Source organism: Athene cunicularia (genome assembly GCF_003259725.1).
Source record: "Athene cunicularia isolate RWA chromosome 1 unlocalized genomic scaffold, athCun1 chr1_part1, whole genome shotgun sequence".
Taxonomy (NCBI): domain Eukaryota; kingdom Metazoa; phylum Chordata; class Aves; order Strigiformes; family Strigidae; genus Athene; species Athene cunicularia.
In genome coordinates this window covers 21,012,605-21,033,640 of record NW_020799091.1, presented here as the reverse complement: position 1 = coordinate 21,033,640, position 21,036 = coordinate 21,012,605, and the positions used below count along the sequence as shown (strand labels likewise).

At 40.1% G+C, this 21,036-nt stretch overlaps 1 protein-coding gene across 1 annotated transcript; it reads right to left on the bottom strand.

Annotated features, from left to right (window-relative positions):
- Window positions 1-1,017: 1,017 nt before the first annotated feature.
- POLR1D (RNA polymerase I and III subunit D) lies at window positions 1,018-16,162 on the bottom strand. The gene is made up of 3 exons (XM_026854215.1): window positions 16,158-16,162; window positions 10,369-10,443; window positions 1,018-2,385 (listed from the first exon to the last, which is right to left on the bottom strand). The coding sequence occupies exons 2-3, from the start codon at window positions 10,383-10,385 to the stop codon at window positions 2,100-2,102; spliced, it is 303 nt and encodes a 100-aa protein (XP_026710016.1). The 5' UTR covers window positions 10,386-10,443; window positions 16,158-16,162; the 3' UTR covers window positions 1,018-2,099.
- Window positions 16,163-21,036: the final 4,874 nt, after the last annotated feature.

Here is a 21,036-nt window from a genome sequence, read left to right as displayed (position 1 = left end):
TAAGTCAGAAAAAAGTGGAATTAGATCTGTACCTACCACCGCTGATGAAGACAGGCTTTCTCCAGCTATCTGGACTAGGTTACATCAGATTGTCTAGTTGAGCATTTCTAGTAGGGAAGTGCTCTCTATCAGCAATCAAGACTGATTTTGAAAGCATACTCTAATCACTTTCCCTACCTGAAAGCCTGGCTTAAATTAATGCAGAATCAACAACAGCAGTTATTCTAAAGGGGTTTTTGAAGGCCTGAGTGTGGAAAGCTCTCAGCACACCGTATTATCACTGCAAGCCAAACCAGCAATTCAGAGATTTGTTCTGTGGAACCTCTACAGTCCCAATCCTGACCAACAGAATTCCCTGATGCAAAGCCCCATCCATCCATCCATCCATCCATCCATCCATCCATCCATCCATCCATCCATCCATCCATCCATCCCTGTGACTGCAGCAGAGCCCGGCCAGTATTATAGGTGCTGTCCTTCCAAAATGGATTATAAAGGAGAACATAACAAGTGTCCAGCAAAATAAGAACTGCAAACAACTTTTGCTTATGTAAACCAAAGATGGTCCTATGTTCTCCAAAGATACTATTTTTTCATTGATCCCATTTAAATAATTGGAAGTTTTCTGAAACTCACAACTTTCTGAAACTCACAACTCCTCAGCAGAAATGTAAAAGTATCCCACTTTGTTGGATACGCTGACCCTGGCAGCTGCTGGTGGGCTCAACACCTGCTTCACTACCTCCCCATTACTCAGAAGAGTAATTCCCAGCTCATGCATCAAAATTCGGCCACAGCAGATCTCCACTTTGGTCTCCCCATCTCCCAGCTAACACGATGATCTTTTCAAGAGAGATGGGTAAGCATAGCAAGACGGGGTATAGCTAAGCCTATAGATGGCACTCTTGCCCTGACACAGCACTGACGGACCATGCCGCGCCCATCCTCCTTCCACTTATAGGAGAGAAGCCGATGTCAGTTAAGAAACCCATGAAAAGCATCAATTCCACAAAGCACTTTTAATGAACATATTCGATTTTATTGTCAACACACTTAAAAACGGAAACCTATGTTCAAAACAATCATTTTTGAGAATACTGAAATACAAAATACTTCACACAGAAGTTTGTTATTGTAACACAAACAGAAGTGAGACACAGAATACGCCAATGTGTATTATATGTGCTCCAAGTCACAAGTTTAAGAACTGTACCACTACAGAACTGTCACACAGGCTTGCAAAGTGAGCATTTGACTATTTTTAAGGATCACCTTTGCATTTCTAATGTTACACATTTACTTGGAAACTTCCTAGCAGTGGACAGAGAACATGATAATTTTGTCTTCAAGGTTTGTTTTGAAAGCACCATGACAACAGACTGTTCAAACTACTTCCTTACAGAGGGAAGTCTAAACAGAGACAATTATTGCAGTTATGGCTTTTTAGGGGTAATGTTATATTATTATCTATGACAGGTTTGTGGATATACAATAACAAGCAAAATCAGTATTTCCTGGTAGTTCCTTCTGGAAATCAAAACCAGCAGTGCCCATTTAAAATTTGTTCCTTTTATACTAAAGAAAGCAAACTCTTATACTCTATACAAATTGCACGTGCTTGGCCAGGGACTGACCAGCTTTCTCTTCTAGATTCTGTAAAACTAAACTAACTGAAACACACAAAACTCCCTTATAGGTTAGCAGCAAAGAAGTTCTGCCAATTTTACACAATAAATAATTTTCTGCTTAATTTAAATTTATTTCCAAAAGAGTGACATGATTAAACAAGTTGTATCAGACAGTGACACGCTCCATCACCAAGACCCTAAGCTTAGTCAGAAGGGGAGAGAGGAATGGACCAAAGGGAAAGGAATGTCTGTTCTAAAATGACCAAAAGATTTATGCTGCACTTTGCTTTTCTTTTACAGGTCCCAAAGAAAAGTTTTCTAAAGCTACCTCAAGGTTACTTCTCACACAAGAACGAGGTTCAAAATTCAACTCTGAACAGTATCTTTTCCTGAAAAACTGAGACATCCCTGCAGTCTGACACTTAATGACATTCCTGGCTTGTAACGAAACCCATATTCATAACTCTCTTCTCATCGTTTGCTTGATCGTTCTTCATGCTTATCCTTTGTGTGCTGGTTCCTGCTTCGGTGCCTTGGAGGAGAGTAGCTGACTCTCCTTCTGGACTGAAAGCTGGGTGTATATGGGTGAATTCTGCATTTCTTTGGTTTTTCTTCTTTCCTGCTTTTGTTTGGCTCAGGCTCCTTACCATCTTCTCTTTGCTCACGTTCTTGGTCTTGTTCTTTTTGAGATGGTAACGTATTTTTGATGGTATTAATAAGAAATCTTTTATTTGTACCAGCAAGAGGACATTTCAACCTGTAAAGACATTTAAAAGTGATCAAAAGACAAGATAAAAACATCCTGAAACAAGTCTGAGATCTTAACGTCAATTATTTTAAGACAGGTTTGTGCACTTGGCTCTCCTTGCATGCCACCTAGTGTAAACTCTCAGTACAGAAAGATATGCTCAAGGTTGTCTCCATTCTCCTTTTATCTTACTCTTTATAGGATGAAAGTTATTCTACTTCAGCACAGTGAAAATCCACGATTTTCACAATGTAATGTGTGCAGGGGGAAGCAGAGGATGAGAATATATTTTAAGGTTGATGGTGCTTTTTAGGTATTCAGGAATCAAATGTTTAGTAACATATTCTAAGTCAAATCAGAATGGTTTATAAGATCATAATCTTCTAAAGTTAGCATTATGTAATGAACTGAGATACTCAGAAAGTAAAAGATACACTTGCATGAAGAATGCAAACAGCTGTAGCAATAAACATGTACGAGGGATAACGATTTTAACTTTTATCTGGCAACCACCAAATAAAATGTTTTATTACTTCTTAAACAGAAAGTATACTTATCCAATTCTTTTCCGTTGTTTCTTTCTCCTCTTTCAACTTAACACTTCTGCACATAATTTATCAGCTAGTTTTAGTAAACAAGTACTGTACATTTCCTTGATCTTGCTGGCATCAGCTGTACTCCACTTATTCCCGATTTATCATCTCTTAAATAATGGAATGAGAAAAATCAAGTTTGAATATATTCCTGCAGTAAACAGAAATCACTCTGAAGACTTTGTTTATAGTGGGAGCCACCATGGTGTTTGTCTTTACAACATTTTTGAGTCTGTATGCTAATGGAGAAGTTACAGGTTTACTCTAAAAAAGCAGAGCTGTTAGAGATCACAGTGCCACTTACTGAATTAACTATGGACTCAACGAATCCTAACACCACAACACTAAGATCATTGCAGGATCAGATTCTAAGATCAATAATTAAGATCATATTCTACCTAAATATTTTGTTTAAGTGTAGAAACTGACCATTTAAAAACCATGACCATTTAAAAACCTTTGACATCTCTGAGTATCAGAGGTATCAGAACAACAAGAAAATTGTAATGAAGATCATATCCGATTATTTAGCATACTTCATGACTTTTAACTGGACATGGCAGTTACCATGGTGTTTTGCTACAGGTCTGCCTACTAAGCATTACTGATACTTGTTCTTGTCCTAAATCCTTAAAAAAATTATGAGAGTAATGTTAGAAGTATACACTAAACAGCTACACTGTTTTATCTTCTGCTAGGTACTTCTTGACACATTTCTACACCATAGCTAGTTTTAGAGCTTTCTAAGCTTTCTGCATATAAATCTACAGTTTTGCTCAAATCCTGTTTTAAAAAAAAAATTTTTGAAGTCTGGATTGTATCTAGTATAGGTGTTTTGTAAATTAGGGAGACAGTATTTATCCCTTAACTGTATTACTGAATAAAAATACAAGGCTAACATATGTTAGTAGAATAGGGTTTCTACTTCAAGCTACATCAGCTACAAACATGGTGCTGAACATGCCATGGCACCAGTTATACTCACAACACAAAACAGCCAACATTTAAGTCCTCGGTATGTCTTATGCCAGCATCACACTGTTGCACCTCAACATTTCCCACCAAGGAGGGCAGCTTTCTCTAGGCTGCATTCAGGCAAAAACTATTTCACAATTTTTTCTGTTCTGTTGCTTTTTCTTTAGAGATAATGCATTGATTAAGCACTAATACATATATAGCACCAGAATGAGACAATCTGCCCCAAATAAATTCGCCTTGCTGAAGTATTTATTTCTTTTTGGCACCGTGAGTGCTGCCTGAGCTATACTAAGAATGAAAACTGATAAGAAGTTCAGGGCTTCAGAGTCAGTTAAGAAATGCCATTAGATCCCTATCAGAGAGTGATAAAAATGAGCCACTGGGCTTTCACAAAGCAGCAGTAAGTTATAGCACTGAAGAGAAACATTAGTCCTTAGTTTTATTGACCTCAGACTTCAAATCAAATTCTGCCTTTAAGTCTTGAAGGAAATGAGATGTATGGCACATGCTACATTACACACACACAAGCCCATAATGTTTACATATATCCATGGTATATATGGAACTGTGAAGATTAAAAGTGAACTATATTAATCCACTGATATCTTTGAGAGCATTTCTAATGGTGAGAAAACTGACCTCCCCAAAGACAAGCCTTTGGCTTGCTCTAGGTCTGATCCTGCAACGCTCAATCCAATGACAGGTTTGCCTTCAGCATAAGTTCTGAAGGGCTGGGAGGTAAGCTCAGCCTATGCAAGGTGGAACCCAATACTGCTGACTAGTAAACAGTGCCACAGAACAGATTTTACAAGCTTTTCTTAAAAAAAAACACAACAAACCAAACCAAAAACCAAAGACATGTTAAAAGAACGTTAAAGCACCTGAAGCAGGGCTGCAGGCATGACCAAAGCACACAACCTGCAATTCTAGAGCAGTCTTGTCTACAAAATGGACTCCAGTTCTGCAGCAACGTATTCACTCCACTGCATGCTCCAATAAGCTAAACCAAGCTATTCTTACTCAGAGAATCTTGTCTCCCTCCACAGATAAGTCCTGCACATCCCAAAACCTCTCTACTGTGCAGTGAAAGTCAACGTTGCATTTTGAGCAAGAAAATAAGATTAAATCAGTTGTTGTGAACACAGGTCAAACCTTTACTTTTGACATTTTAAGCCAATTTCTGTGCAATAACACAGAATTTCCAGCCAATACCTCTCATCAATTGTAGCAGTGCAGTTCAGCACAAAAGTGCACCATACAACTTCTTATCAGTAAAACATGCTGACAGCATTTAAGACCCAAGAGTATAGTGCCATGCACCAGTCTTTCCTCTGCTGAGTAACTGGACATATCAAATATGTTTGGCACAGTCAGCCTCAGCATACAGAGTAAAATTACATCTTTCCAGGAAACAAAGTTCAGTATGGATGAACTTACAAGGACATTTCTACCACTTCCAAAGTGCCATGGAAAATACAGTACTTAACAGAAGAGTGACTGAAGAAAAAAAAAAAAAAAGCAAAAAAAAAAGCAGCTGGAGGTTGTTTTGCCAAATCAACTAATCTAGGCTGTTATCCTTTCACAGGGGATCTCACAAAAGAGGAAGCCAGGGAGGACACTGAAAGCTTTTATATATGGTCCTGGCAGCTAAATACAGCTGGCAGGACTTTGGATGGAAACCTGTGCTCTGATCACAAGATTTAAACATATTTACTTTGCAATCTCTGTCTGTACCCTGTTTCTCCTCCTCTCCAAATGAAAGGCATAGGGGAATCACATTGCAGTGTTTCTGCACAGTCATGAAACACCCATTCAAAGACAAGATGCAATACAGCATTTTGCAGTTCTGGTGCCCTCAAACACCACCTCATCTTATTTTGTATTCTGGAGTACTTCTAACAGATTCAGTATTGAGCAGAAAGCCATCTATAGGAATGAAAGCAATTTTAGGATTGCTTTACAAGAAATAGGGTTAAAAATAATTTAATGCTTCCAAAATGTATCTTCTTTTTTCAGTTTCATCTGCTGTTACTATGTATAGCTGAATAACCATCCCAAAATATCCTGTTTTGCATATCTTATTTTAGGTAAGCTTTTCAAGTGAGCCATGAAGATTACGTTCAGTTCACCCTTATCTCACTTGTGACCAGAATTACATGTTAGAGGAAAAAAAAAAAAGCCTCAAGAACTTTTCCACACAGTAGTTTTTGTGGTATTTTAACTACCTTTCTCAATTAAAGCAGAAAAACCCCTTAAAGTGGGACCCAACTCCAATGCAGTAAGGAAGCTTATGAATTATGTACATCGGACCAACAAAAACACTTAAGGAAAGCTGAGCTTTTAGCTTGCATTTACCCAGGCACACGATGGAAAATCCCTATTCCATCTGTGTCCAATTCTCTCTGGTGAATCAAGGATAAATAAATCTAACCATTTCAAGTGTTCTTACGCTATTTGTCCACAACTCCCCATCCTGGATCCAACTGGTCCTTCAAATGTTAACTTCTAGACAATTGCTCTGATGTCTTTTCTCATTTCACAAGTTCCAGCATCACAGCAGCATTGCTGATATTCATCCACATATTCTGCTCATTATTGCTCAACATTTCCAAGGATTAAGATACTTTCAGAAGAGGATCCTCCCTTCCCCTTGTCTTACACATTTTCTTACTTGTGATTAGCTCTACTGCTTGAACTAGACGCATCATCATCAGGACCTACAGCATGTGGTATAAGGACATAGGAGACCCCCAACAAGAATCACTGTGGCCACACAGTGCACACAAAAGGAGCACTGCAGGAACTACAAATACTGCAGTGCCAAGAGCAATAATCTTGAGGACATCCAAGGAACAAGTCAATATTCAAGAGCTAATAATGAGATCTACAAATATGAATATCCAGTATTTCTCGGTTTAATTTGCCATGGACCTAGATACTGCCAATCTGAGTCCTGAGAGCACGGAGCACAGTAATCTAGAACTCTTAACAAACCAAGAGCTTATGCAGCCCATTGGCAATACCGACAGTTGCCGCATGTCCAGTCTCAGTCCCTTCCCACAGAAGCTCTTGCCTGCTATCACCACCAACTGTTTGGGACAAGCCCTTCTACTACCATCTAACCCTTACAGGTTGCAGCGCCTATCCATGTCATCCACAACAAACTTGCAAGACGTGACACTGACAACATATTCCCAAACTGGAGGAAATAATAGCAACACTGTGTCATATTTCAAGGCTAAGTCTTTATACCACACCGTGGGCTAAAGGATGACTGCTTGGTATGTTTTTTTTCTGCACCTGTTAGCTATGCTAGCTTGGAAGCTTGAAATTTAGGTTCAAACAGCAGTCGACTATCCATCTCCATGAGGAGACAACAAAAAAGTTAAAGTAGGGGTGCTTGGGGAACTTCTTCAAAAAGTGCACTCGAGCTATGGAGAATTAATCACTCTGGACAGTACTGGAGCAGTGGCTTGAACCTGAAAGCAGTCCTAAAACAGCATTCAGAACCTTGCTGGCTAAGGTTTGGCTGGCATCAACACCCACAAGGAGACACTACTCCTCTGTAATGGTATGTACAATATAGTTCCCCAGGAATGCCACCTCCCCACATGCCTCCCTTTAACCAATTCCTGTCAAATGCCTCTGACTCCAGAAATGTATTTCCCAGTATTCAACAGCTGCTGGAGAGCAACATAAACTGGAATCAGTGAAATATGAGCAAGTAGCAGCCTCTGCTTCTCCTTACCCAAAGACAGATGGCAGAACAAATCTTTTCTTCATAGGCCGAGTTGCTTCAACTATCCAGTGCCAATGCAGGATTGATGGCCTTACACTAGGATGTCTCCAGGGTTTGTGCATCTCTTCTCCAGGACTCCTCTGACAAAGGGCTGAGGAAATCCCAGAAGTCCTCATGAAACACACCTGTAAGCATTTTGAGTTTGGCAAGGAAGGAAGGTTTTGTGTTTTACCTGTTAAGACTGTGCTTTTATACAAGTTGGACTTGCCTTCCTCTCAGTAGTTTACAGTTGCAAGGTTACATGTTAGTCTTGGATCTAATCTCTGAAGCCTTTCAGGATTTACTGTAACATAAGTTACATCTGATGGCATTTTGCTGGAGTGTGATAAGTCAACTAAACATAGTTAACTTTCCTTCCAAATAGCTTTCTGGTTATCTCACCTCCTACACAGATTTGTAATACCTAGTTGTTGGGCCAGTTCAGAAGGACCAGAACAGCACAATGGGGCATGAAAAATATTGAAGGGAAGAGAGCAGGTGGCAGCTTCCAGCTGCTGTTCTGTCTCTTGAGCTTGCAGAACTGGGAACTGAAGACTTATTGGGATTCTGCCTATGGGGGCCTTTATACTTTCCTTACAGCCACAAACACCAGCTGTATGCTAGCCTATGCCAAACTGTACAGCATCACATTTGTGATAAATGGGATTACTACCAGTCTCTCTAAGGATAAATTCAGAGAGGGGAAAATCCCTGGAGAAGCATCATATACAAAAAAAAAAAAAAAAAGATCTCTGAGTGCAAGATATCCTGAGCTGCAGACTGCCTGAAGCTGGAATAGCACCTTGAGGAAGTACTGCTACTTCCTTGTAATTTTCTTCCTCCATTTCCTAGGCACTGGGTATTGGCCACTGATGGAGACAGGGCACTGCAGAGATGGATCCTTTGTTTGACCCAGTATAGCTATTCTCATGTTCCTCTGCAGCTGAAAGGATCCTTACTTCAACAGTCTCAGTTCAGGATACCACCATGCCAATCCCTATGTCAACAGTCTTTCTCTGCCTGGAGCCTTCTTGACAATCCTCTCCTACACCTTTAACACAACCCTGGCCTAGTCAGACACTATTTCACTCTACTGGAATCTGCAGCTGTTCTGAAGAACAGGTCACCCTTGGCTATCCCTTCCTCTGGCAGGTCTTGGGCATCAGGCTTTAGCATACTGTGTTACCCCGAGCTGATCATCATAGCCACCTGAGTAGGACCACTACTCTTTTGCAGACAAGATATAAGGAGTAGCCAGAGCCAGGACTAGAAGCCCATACACACTCCTGGCAGATACTCCAGACTGCACAAGTGGCAACAAAGTTGCACAGGGGCACTTGGTTATCTCCCAACAGAACTCTTCAGTCTCCATACCTGCAATTAACTTGCAAATTCACAGTAAATAGATGCATGCAAGACTTCACAGTGCTAATTATCTGCACTGGTTTACCTGGCCATTTGGCAAGGCTGACAGGTAAAAACATGCTGTATCAGTACAGCTATAACCACTCTAGGGGATTAAACCAATTTAACTATCTTAACATAAAGGCTATAAACTGCACCCCTGAAGAAATACTGGGTTATATCTATCTATCTATCTATATCTATCTATATATATCTATATATATATCTCTATATATATAGATATATGTAAAGCCCCAAGCTTGTTTAGAAAACATCAACTTTTTTACAGCAAGAAACTATTTTAATCTCTTCAGAGCCACTGAAACAAACATAGACAAGAAATCAGCCGAGAACTTCATTAACAGCACAGGCTTATCTTTTACTACTGTTGGTAGAGGAAGCCAAACCTTATCTAAAAATGAATTTAACGCAGTCAACTGATGCACTACTTGTGTGAACATCCCCTGATCCAACAGCTTCTTATCAAAGTCATATACATTATTTTAAGATGAATGACTCTCCTCATCATGTTATTACTCCTTTAATTACAATTACATGCATTACATTCCATGATAATCTAGATGTAAAAATTGAAATATTGCATTGAAGAATTAGTACTATATTTCACTTAAGATTTAAATACTTTGATTCTTTTCCCACTTGCAATACAAATTAGCCCCTGGGTTTGAGGATTTTTTTTAGTATTAAAAAATGCCTTCTTCCAAAATTGGATTATACTTTGACTTCATTTTTGGCTGCAATTTACACATGGATTCTCTACCAGGGGATCATTTACTATTTTTATTGTTTTAAGGGTTTAGTTTTTTGTCAGGTTATGAATTCTTTCAACTTAAACAGAATCTAATCCAGTAACATGTGGCCAGTATGTCAATACATGCACACTGAAGCTACCCAGTACTTTAAAGACTAATGAAGTTTCAATCCAAACTTTGCAATTCTATCTATTATAAGGAAATATTATTACAGAAGATATTCTCAGTCTTCCAATTGCTTTAACTTCAACACATTCAGTCAAGCAATTTCATGCAGGTGAAATTTACTTGAAAAAGATTCTTTCCTATCTGGAGTCAAATTTTTGCCCAGACAAATTAATACCTAGATGAAGAAAAATTATTTAAACATGAAGCAAATTAAAAAGTAGAGGCTTCTGTCACACACTAAATGTAAAATTTATTTTGGCATTGGTCATAACATTCATTTCCTCTTGGCACAACTTACCAACCCATAGCTCCCATTGTTTCAGCTCTGGTTCTCCCACGTTTTGCCTCTTTAAGTAATTCTTCCACAGCCTTCCTAAATATGAGGAAAAGGAAAAAAGTTATTTGTGAAACACAAGAACTTGCCACTTTATGCACTTACATAAAGGAAATGGAGAGCTTCTTCACTGCAATGATTTATGCAATAAAGAGGCTACCATAATCACCTTGAGTTTTTTATTAAGATAATTCCGATTCCTATGCACCAAGATTACAAGAAACATTTTGACATATTAAAAACAATTAAAGCTGTTGCAAATACAACAATTGCAACACTAACTGAAGAGTAGAAATAAAGTGTGCAAAACTGGTGTAATACACTGAAAAGCACTGTCCCTGTCACCTCACCTTGGGTATGTTCTTCCCTGCTGTCACTTCACTTGTGTTCTTCCTAAAGTCTTTCAACCACAGCAGACCTATTTTGAGCACAATTAAAACACCACCAGTACAATAGCAAGCAGTCAGATGACAGTAAAATCACTGCAACTACTAGCTGTCAAACTGCACTAGCTTTATGTAACAGTGGAAGAGCTCATCTTTGTGACTATGATCTACCACCATCCAAAATGGCCAACCTTTACATTACCAGCATCTTCTAGAACAAACTGACCAGACTAACACTAAAGCAATTAAATAACTATGCTCACATAAAAAGTCATCAGAGAGTGTAAATTATGCAAATTATAGATAATTTCTTCAATCTCAGTCTTTCAGTTCTCTTCATGAATTAATTTCAATCTCAAATAAAATTTAAGTAACTGCTCTTTAGTACATGGTTGAAGTTAATGGTAAAATCAATGAATGGGTAACGTAAGCCTTTTATTATATAAATTGAATGCATAAACTAACAATTTGGTTAGTTAACTGTAAGCAACTATATATGTCAACCAAAGATAACTGCAAGACAGAAAAGTAAAGCTATGTACCTGTCTCTAACACCTAGTATACAAAGCTAAGCATTAACAGCACTGACATGGGTAGCACTGAAGGCTTGAGGAACTGAAGGTAGGAGGTAATAAAGAGGGTATTTATTGTTTAGGTCTCCCAGCTATGATGTGCCAGAATGGTTGCTAGTGTTGGGGCTACACAAGCAATACAATCATCACCTTGATAGTACAAGTGTGTGTGTAGACTGTGCAAAAAAGGTAACTGCCAACAAGACTTCAACTCATACTTCAAGGAAGCCATGTCTCACCACATCGTCATGGTATTAACAGCATAGCAAGATTTTGCTGTTTTGCTACAGATTAAAAAAAAAGGCTGAGTATCAATTTTGTTGCCAAGCTAAAATTGAGACTAGGGAAGCGAAGAGTCATCATCCAATAGCAGAAACAGGACTGAGAAAAAAGCAAGCAATTTATATGGCAGGTCCATGCGAACATCTAACAAGTTAATGCTGGGCTCTAAACATCTAACAGAGTGGTTTATTACCATGTAGGTTATTAAAGTCTACAAAGAAAACACAAGAGGTCTTAGTTTAAATGCATACACTGCATATGCACAACAGGGAATAAAAATAAGCAGTACAGAATTTCCTTCAGCAGCTAATGAGAAAACATTATGCAATTACACAGCAGCCTACATCTGTCAGTCTAGATCTAACCTTCTTCAGTTTGTTATGGTCTTAACATAGATTTTACCATCTCCCTTCACTTTTGTGATCATGGATTCATTCATCTGTTAGGAAAGGCTGGTGACACTTTATAAACACAGACACACTTTTTCTTCTGTCTGTATTGCTTTTATGCATGCTTTAGTTTTCCCTGGCAACAGGAAACAAATTGGTACTAAATGAGTACAAGTGTAATGGAGACCAAGGTGTAGTTACTCTTTCTGCAGTTATTTTTCAGTTCTGCTTGAACACAGTTTTCATATTTTACTTCTGACCAGCTATCACAGAACTTCTTCCTCATTTTAGAGTAATTCCCCACAAGCAATACTTTAGCTAAAGATTCCTAAACAAGCCTCCAGAATCAGTCACAAGTTCTTAAACAACATATAAATAATCCTTGATCAACTTACTTATATATTCCTTTGTTCCATGGGGAAACCATTCCATCCAGCAAAAGCTGTGCCAGACAGACATGCAAATATTCACAGGTCATAACTTTCTCCTCTGAGAGTTTGCATCTGAAGGGCTTTGCAAAGGAAAGCATCCACGACTTCCACAGAAACCAACAGTAGAGAAACATCGCAAAAATTGTAGTATTGCTTCTCGGCAATTGGTTTAAGGTTCCTCACAGAAGTCTCTCTCTCATATAAGGTTATTAGTATGATCTCAGTAGCAGCTGGGCTTGGGGTACTTCAAATCCATTTTTAAGCATACATTGGACTGTGAGGACATTGCACATCCAGTCACATCAACGGCATTCATAGAAATTGAGTATCTGCCCAGCTGTTCAAGTTACCTGCACCTAGATACTAAGTACAGCATCAGCAACCTTGCCAGTTACTGCTGCTTTCCCAGGTAGAGGCAGTGGGGTATGTGCGACGGCTCCTCCCCGAGAACAAAAGAAAAAAAACAGGTAAGAAACACAGATTCTACCACTGGAATGTGGAAGATGTTGCATACAGAGTCTCCATGAAATTATGCAAAATTTATTTTTTCTCCAGACCCCAAATTTGCTGTCTAAGCAGCCTGAGCTAGTCTATAGTGATGACAACAGGACATGCAGCTTTTATAAAGTTCATCCTGAGCCTTCAAACAGCAATGTCAGAAAAAGGGGAAGAAAGAGGGGGGAAAAAAGTGACTTTTACTTACCACAGTTACCAAACTTGGTGATTTTGTTTTGAGAAACCTGACCAAGAGGTAGATTAAAAGCCTGTCATTACTATTATAAAACCTGTCATTATTTTATAATTAAAATAATAAACCAAAGTATCTGAGCTACAAAGCACTAATAAAACACACACACATACATATTTTAAACAGCTATAATTCAGTTTTAGGGGAAGCATCACAATAAATTAATATGGTGACATCAATTCTATTAACTTAGGTAGGAATTATAAGCCATTAAGTATTTCAGACTCTTTTTTTCCCTCTGGTTACATCAAAGATCCGACTGACCTGGCATCCATCTTAGTAGCCTTTTAAGTCAACAACTTCCTTTCTTACCAAACATGGTTTCTAGTATTGGTCTTTCAATATACCTCTTATTTGCTGCACCTTTACAAGGCTCTTTTGACTTGCACAATGTGCTGGGTTTGGGTGGTGGGGTTTTGGGTAGCAGGGGAGGGGGCTACAGTGATGGACACCTGTGAGAAGCTTCTTGAAGCTCCCCCTACTCCAAGTCGTACCCAACTTCGCACCACAGCCAAGCCAGTTAGCAACGGTGGCTGCACTTCTGCGATATATTTAGGAAGGAGAACCTGGAGAAAGAGTTGGAGTTGTGAGGACACCTATATGAACACCAAGGTCAGTAGAAGAAAGGATGCTGTGGTGAGACAGTAGGGCTTCCTGCCCCTCACCAGAAGTCCACAGTGGAGCAGATTCTGATCTGGGGCCTGTGGAGGACCCCACAGCGGAGCAGGTGGCTGTGCCTGAAGAAGGTCAGGACTCTGTGGGAAGAAGCTCCCGCTGTTTTAGTTCATCACTGGGAGGATTACAACACATGGGAGCAACCTGCACCAGAGCAGCTAGGGAAACACTGCAGCCCATGGGAAGGACTCACGTTGGAGAAAGTTCATGAAAGGCTGAGGGAACCACACTGGAGTACAAGAAGAATGTGAGGACTCACCCCCTCCCCAAGATGAAAGAAATGACAAGACTGATCACACCCCTCATTCCCTGCACCGTTGGCAGGAAGGAGGTAAAGAGATCGGGAGCAGAGCTGAGCCGAGGAACAAGGGAGGGGTGGGGAGAAGGTGTTTTTAAGATGTGATAATGCTTCTCACTGTCCTACTCTGCCTGTTTGATGCTGTTGTTGCTAGTGTCTGAATTAAATCTATGTTCTTTTCCCTAATTAGTCTGTTGTCCTGGTTCAGCCAGGATAGAGTAAAGTTTTCCCCAGCAGAGAGAGAGGGGGAAGGGATCTCCAGCCGGGTTATTCATACCATGCTGACATCAAGTCCAGAGGCGGAACCTTTTCCTTGCTCCTTGGTGGGTACGGGAGGGAATTTTGCTTTCCGTAAACCAGCTAGTGGTATTTCTCTATATATCATTTGTCTTGTTCACTGTTATTGCTGTTTATTGTTGTTTACCATTGATACTGTTGTTATTCAGATTGTTCTATCACTCTGTTGTATTAAATTTCTTGTTATTTTAGCCGGGGTCTGTGTCTAACTTCCAGCCCGACCTGCGCGGGTGGGGGAGGGGCAACAGCCACGTGGTCCCTGATCCCGACAACGATTAAAACTTGCACAGTCTGTCTTTTGCTTGTGACCATAACAGGTGGATCATCCCTCCCTGTACTCATCATGATCCCTGAGCCTTTAACTTTATTTTTTCCTTCCCCATCCTGAGGAGGAAGGAGGGAGTGGGCAGCTGCAGGGTTCTCAGTTGCCCTCTGAGCTCAAACCACAACACACAAAAAAAATGAAAAAAATGCTCAGTCCTCTTTGAAATAATGTGTTTCCACTCACTGAACTTATATCCTCTGCACAAGTAAGCCAAAAGCTTAAAAGCTATGCAAACAAGGTTTTTACATTTGCTTTTAGAGGCCTCTCGGGATTCTGCATTCCTCACTCTCTTCATTTTTACATCTTAGTTACAATCCAAACAGTCCTCTGGCTGCCAGCTTCAACTCCAACAGCAGCAGCATGAGCAAAGGGAATGTGGCATGCAACTTTCACATGAGAACCACCCAAACAACAGGGGACTGACAAGAGGGAAAATTAGGAACAGGGACACATTTAAGAACACCATCATCATTCTGGCTTCTTTTATAGCAAGCACCACTCAAAACTTGCTGTGGTAATCCTTTTTGAGCAATCAAGTTTAGTTGCAGAATTACAGTAATGTGAAGGTATAAGTAGTGATGTTTTTTATCTTCAAGAGTATAGTCTAAGACCTATTTACATTTCTGAGGGATTAGACTTTTTCTTCTAATATTCCAAGGTTACAGGCAAAGCTCCTGTTGCATAAATCCTAACAACTTGCATCACAGACTGCCAAAAGTGGAAGAATGTTAAAGACTCTAAATTCAGGCAAAACCAGAAATATTTTCTATTCCTCACTCTGGGAAAGAGCTTCATAATTTTTTCCAAAAGATCAAATAGACCAAAAAAATGAGTAATTGGTAATAAAGAGGTATGTCTGATACAGTTACAGGCAATGAAAACACAGTGTCATTACAGAGACCACCCAGTGTTTGTAATTATACACCACTCTGTTAGGAGAAGACATCATGCTGCATCTGACAGCTGAGAGGCCAAGCAGCCACAGCTCCATGCCCAGGTCCAACCAGCAGCAAGGCTGAAAATCCACTGCCAGCAGGCAGACACACACACCCCAAGTATATGGCACTGGCCACACGGATCACAGACACACAGAGCACTCACGCCAACAACTTCATCCTGCTCTTCTCTCTGGCTGGGTGTAGGAGCCCCTGAGGCTTCAGCCCAACTGCACTGCTGGTACAGCTGGTCACACAGAGCTGGCTGGGACTCCCTGGTCCCCCAGTACCCAACCCCACTGCAGTCTTGCCTGTATGTCTCGCCCATGGAGACCCTCTGACCCTACAGTCTCTGCTGCCCAGGACTCCCCAGTGTCTCCTCCCAGGGTCTTGCTCTCAAGAGATACATGCTCACCTCCCAGCTCCCACCTTATTCACCCGCTCACCACCTGATCCAGCTTGATCTTCACTAACAGCCACACACTTTCTCCAGTACTGCAGCACAGATAAATAGGTCCCCAACTCCACTCCAGCAGCTGACACTCAGTTTTACTCACTCCATGAAGTGTCCCCGGTTGCTGGCACCCAGCTTTCCAATCCAAGATCCCAGCCCAACTGCTGGCATCCAGACCTGCACTTGTTCCAGTTGCTGGCACCATGGACACATGGTCCCTCTGACACATGGTTTGGCTCCAGTTGCTAGCCCTGAGATGTACACCTTCTCCCCTCAGTCACTCACCCAAGAAAGAGTCAGAAAAGAATTTAACAGGAAGACAGGACATACTGCGCAGATCAGGCACAGGGCTCAGTCAGACAAGTGTACCAGCCAGCAGCCTATTCACAGACATACAGATCTTTTTATCCCCTTATTACTCTATTTTCCCACTCTTGCTTCTCCCCAAACCACCTGAACCTATCTCTTTCCTCACCTTTGGTTCGTCCCCTACACATCACATAATAAGCCTTACACAATCTCAAATCTCTTCCCCTGCATCCCACAATGCATCCCACACCCCTAGGCAGCAACACCCTTACATCCCACAGGCACTCCAGTATTGACTCATCTTGATGGGTGTCACACCTGGAGACCAGCCCGGGACCAGCCCTGGCAGGGCCCAGAGAAGATGGTCATTCCTCTGAGTCTCTGTGGCAGGGCTCCCACCTGCCACTGTACACCCCTGCTCCTATGGGCTCAAGGAGACGAACCTCTAATGGGCTGGTGGCTCCTGGGATGGGCTTGGGAGAAGCCAGGGCTGGACACTATTTGAGGTCCCCATCCACCATGGTCCCCCTTTAGTCCTCTGTGGGTGTGCCCGGGAGCTGTCAGCTCATAACCTAACAAACTCTGCCACCTTCACCCACGCCATCATCTCATTAACGATCCCAATAAGAACTCTAATGAAAGTATATCTGCTGGAATTGCTTCACAGCATGCAGTCGGCTACAGGAGTGCACAGACGTGGAGGAGGAGGAGGGTAGTGTTCATACTCAACATCTCCCAGAGTCAGTGAAGGGGCATCTTTATCAAACACATCTTCATAAAAGACCTTCATAGCATTAATAACTGCATGCAGTCTGTACCACTACTATTCAAGCTCAAAGGCCAGGCTGCTCAGCTACTGCAATCCCCAAAATGATGCTCCTGAGGCACTGTAGGTCCTGACAGCAAGCTGCAAGCCCAGGAAAAAAATTAGCAGGTTTTTTTAAATCAGTTTTCTCAGCATAGTTTTATGCTGACTATACAACTTATTTTTAACTATGTATGGGATTGGAAATAGAGGTGGATGTTGGTATTCTGATTATATCTGAATAATTAATATCAAGACCTTCAAGTCAAGTAAAGGACTGAAGATAACTGCCTTCTACAATAAAGGAATGGTAATGAAGGCCAGTGTTATTTATAATTAACTCCTGTAAGCTGGTTTGTCCTATCTGCTCACACGTACTATGAAAACTGATGAAAAGGAATGTCAAGAATAAAACCTAAACCACAACATTAAGAGCAAGAATGAAAAAAGGTACAAAACTTCCTAACGTTTGTTCAAAGGCAAAGATACTCCACATCAGGTATGTGAATGCTCTCATTCTTTTGTCAATAAGGTTTCACACTTATTTAAATATTCTATTTGTCAGTCCCATAAGTGCTATTTGCAGCATGTTTCTGTGCTAATATTCTCACTAGCTTGAGTAGTGAACATACCACATCTCAAACATCACTTTTAGCTTGCAGACCACTTTTTTTGCCATGAATATGGGAAAGAACGGCATACTGAATCCTGATACTTCAATTTCAACTCTTAAAAATAATAGTAAGAAGGATCAACTAATTTCTCCAAGACACAAAGTTTACTTGTTAAAAAGTGTACTTGGGATGCTTGTGCAGCAAAAATACTAGATACTGACTCGACTCAACTCAACTCCAGGCCTCTTGTTACAGAGTTCTAGCATTCCTTGTGATTCAGAGCAGCATCTCCTTAGGAAACATGTAATTCCAAGTAAATGATGCTCCAAACAAGTTTGGTAGGCACTCTGAATAAGGTACGGTATCCAAGGTTGTGAAATACAGCTGTTCGAAGAGAATGCATTACAGAAGGATTTGGACACACAGTATAACAAAGCCACTTCCTTTACATTTGCAGTGAAATTACATGTTTTATGTGCTTCAAACACACAGAACAACTACGACTACAATTTAGGAAGGAGAGGTGGAAGAAAAATATTTTTAGGTAGGGCTGAAAATGTTAACCTCTGCAATATCCCAAAGGATATTTAGTTGAAATAAACCAGGAAAAACACAGATGGCTGCTTGCAGGGGAAACAAACTAAACAGTTCCTATTAGCTGATTTGTAAACTTTTTTTTTTTTTTTTTTTTTACTCACTTTTGGGTCATAACTTTACAATACCATTAATTATATATTAACAGAATTTAGCCTAGAATTTTCTTAGAATCACACTGTAACTAAAGACTCTGGGTCTTCAGTGATGTACCAGCAAGTTCACAGAAAAAAACCTTCAAAGGTTATTGGGTGACATGAAGCAGAGAAAATAATTCAGTAGAATGTAACAAATATTACCATTCTACACACCTGTGGTATTTACAGCTTTTAGAGTTTTAAAATTCAGAGTACGCAACAGTCACATGGTAACTTGTGAGTTAGTATTCAGCTTTGATAGCAACTATCACTTCCTATTAAAGTGAGGAAAACATCAACTGCAAGGTCAAGCAAGAGTCAGACACGGTAAAACTGAAAAATATTATCAGGAAAATGTGGCAGTAAGGACGAAATAGAACAAGCAAGATGAAAACACATCTCCTTAGATAATAAAAAAAATAGGACGACTAACTGATCTTAACAGATCACTGTTTGGAATACTGCAACACAAAATTCGCTTCAGACCTGAAAAAACATGCACAAAAATAGTTAACACTTCTTTTTCTCACATGGTAAAGTCAATAAAACCTATACATATAAAAACCTCAAGCTGTTATATAAGACGTGTGCCTTGTAAGACAAGCCTGAATTCAGAGACAGAATACTGAAAATATTCTAAAAAAACTCATTTTTAAACACTAAAAAGTCTACCTAAAATAGTAATGTGGTTACAGAACAGAAATGTCATTATTTTTACACTAAAGCCATATTATAAACAACCTAAAAATTATAAACTTTAACTACCATGACTGTACTACTCACAGAAGAGTATGATCAACTGGTCATTCAGTATGAAACTAAGGAGTAATGTCTATAAACCAAAGGACAAAGAAAGGTCTGTATTAGACTCTTGAAGACTGTACAGGGAACCATACTTAAGAGCATGAAATACTCAACTATGACATCTAAATGCATCTAGCAAGAAGTGAATTCAGGGTGCTACTAGCAAAGTGAGCTGTTATGAAATCTGAGGGTATGAAAAAGTAACTAATGATCCAACACAAGAAAGTGATTATTGGCAAGTACACTGTATTGTGCTTATAACTTGTTCAGAACCGATTAAACCCATATGGAGGTGAACAGCTAAATCCTCCCATGTTCCACTCAGTAATACTGAGCTTCATCCTCATCACCCACCGTGCTGCCACAGAAAAGGAACAGCAAATCCCAAATCAGATTGAAGCTATGAGGCAGGACACAACTTTGAATCTGGTTCCTGGGAAGGAGAACATCAGAAGGAGACTGTGGAGCAGTCAGTGCTAGCTGGTGAGTGAGCAGCTATGCCCTGAACTGCCTGAAGAACCCAAGTCCCCCGCACTGCAACGGCAGCCAGAAGACAAGACAGTACAGAAGAACAGTGACATGGTTCCAACTTGATATGAATGAAAAAGGTTTAAGTTTGGAACAGCACTAGTAAAAATAACATTCATTCATACATAGAAAGAAGTGTTTATTATACTGATGATCTGAGAGCAGAAGTAGCTTACCAAGAATTAAAGGCCTCTTAGAAAGCATTATGGTCTCTAGCCTTTCTACCACCCCACTGCTATTGCTTTTGTTTCATTTAAAATATTTCTCAGATATAAACATAAACAAGGTATTTACTATACACACTCTCAGACACAGTTTCTTAAAAATAAAGGGAGAGAACCAGAAGAACAGTTCAAAAAGCTTCTGGTCATCACTTCACTGGAACAGTTTTTTAAAATATCCGTAAGAAAAGTGCAGTTACTCACAAAGAAGCTTGCAAAAAAAAAAAAAAAAAAAAAAAAAAAAAAAATTTGTGATATAAACGCCTGAAGTCTATTCCTAAAGCAAGAGGCCTTCTATGACTGAATAACCACATACAGAAACCTGAATTTTAATCCTCAATGTTTGCTTGTGAACACTGCAACTCGTATGCACAGCGAGATGAATCCTCTCATCCCCACGAAATGCAAAGTAGAGAGCAATTTTATTTTGTGACAAAGTAACTGACAAGCATTTGTATTATTCCATACAAGGAATTGGGTAATTTTAAGTCAACTAGCACACCTCCAACACTGAAATCTGAAATCTGTAAGAACAGAAGTTTTGGGGGTTTTATGTTTTACCAAGTACACCTAATCACCAAACTATAACTGATGATAGATGGGTCCCCCGACACATTTCAACCCTGTTTTTAAGTGGTACCTACATGCATCACAAGAACAGATTTTTTTTTTTTTTTTGTAAGTACTGGATTTTCCAATAATAGTCGGAATATTTATGTTCTATTGCAACACTCTCAGCGAGGGCTCCAAAGTTTTGTCCCGGGGACTGCGCACAAACCAGCTGCGGGCTGCGCACCCCTCGGGACGCGCACTGACGGCAGCCGGAGG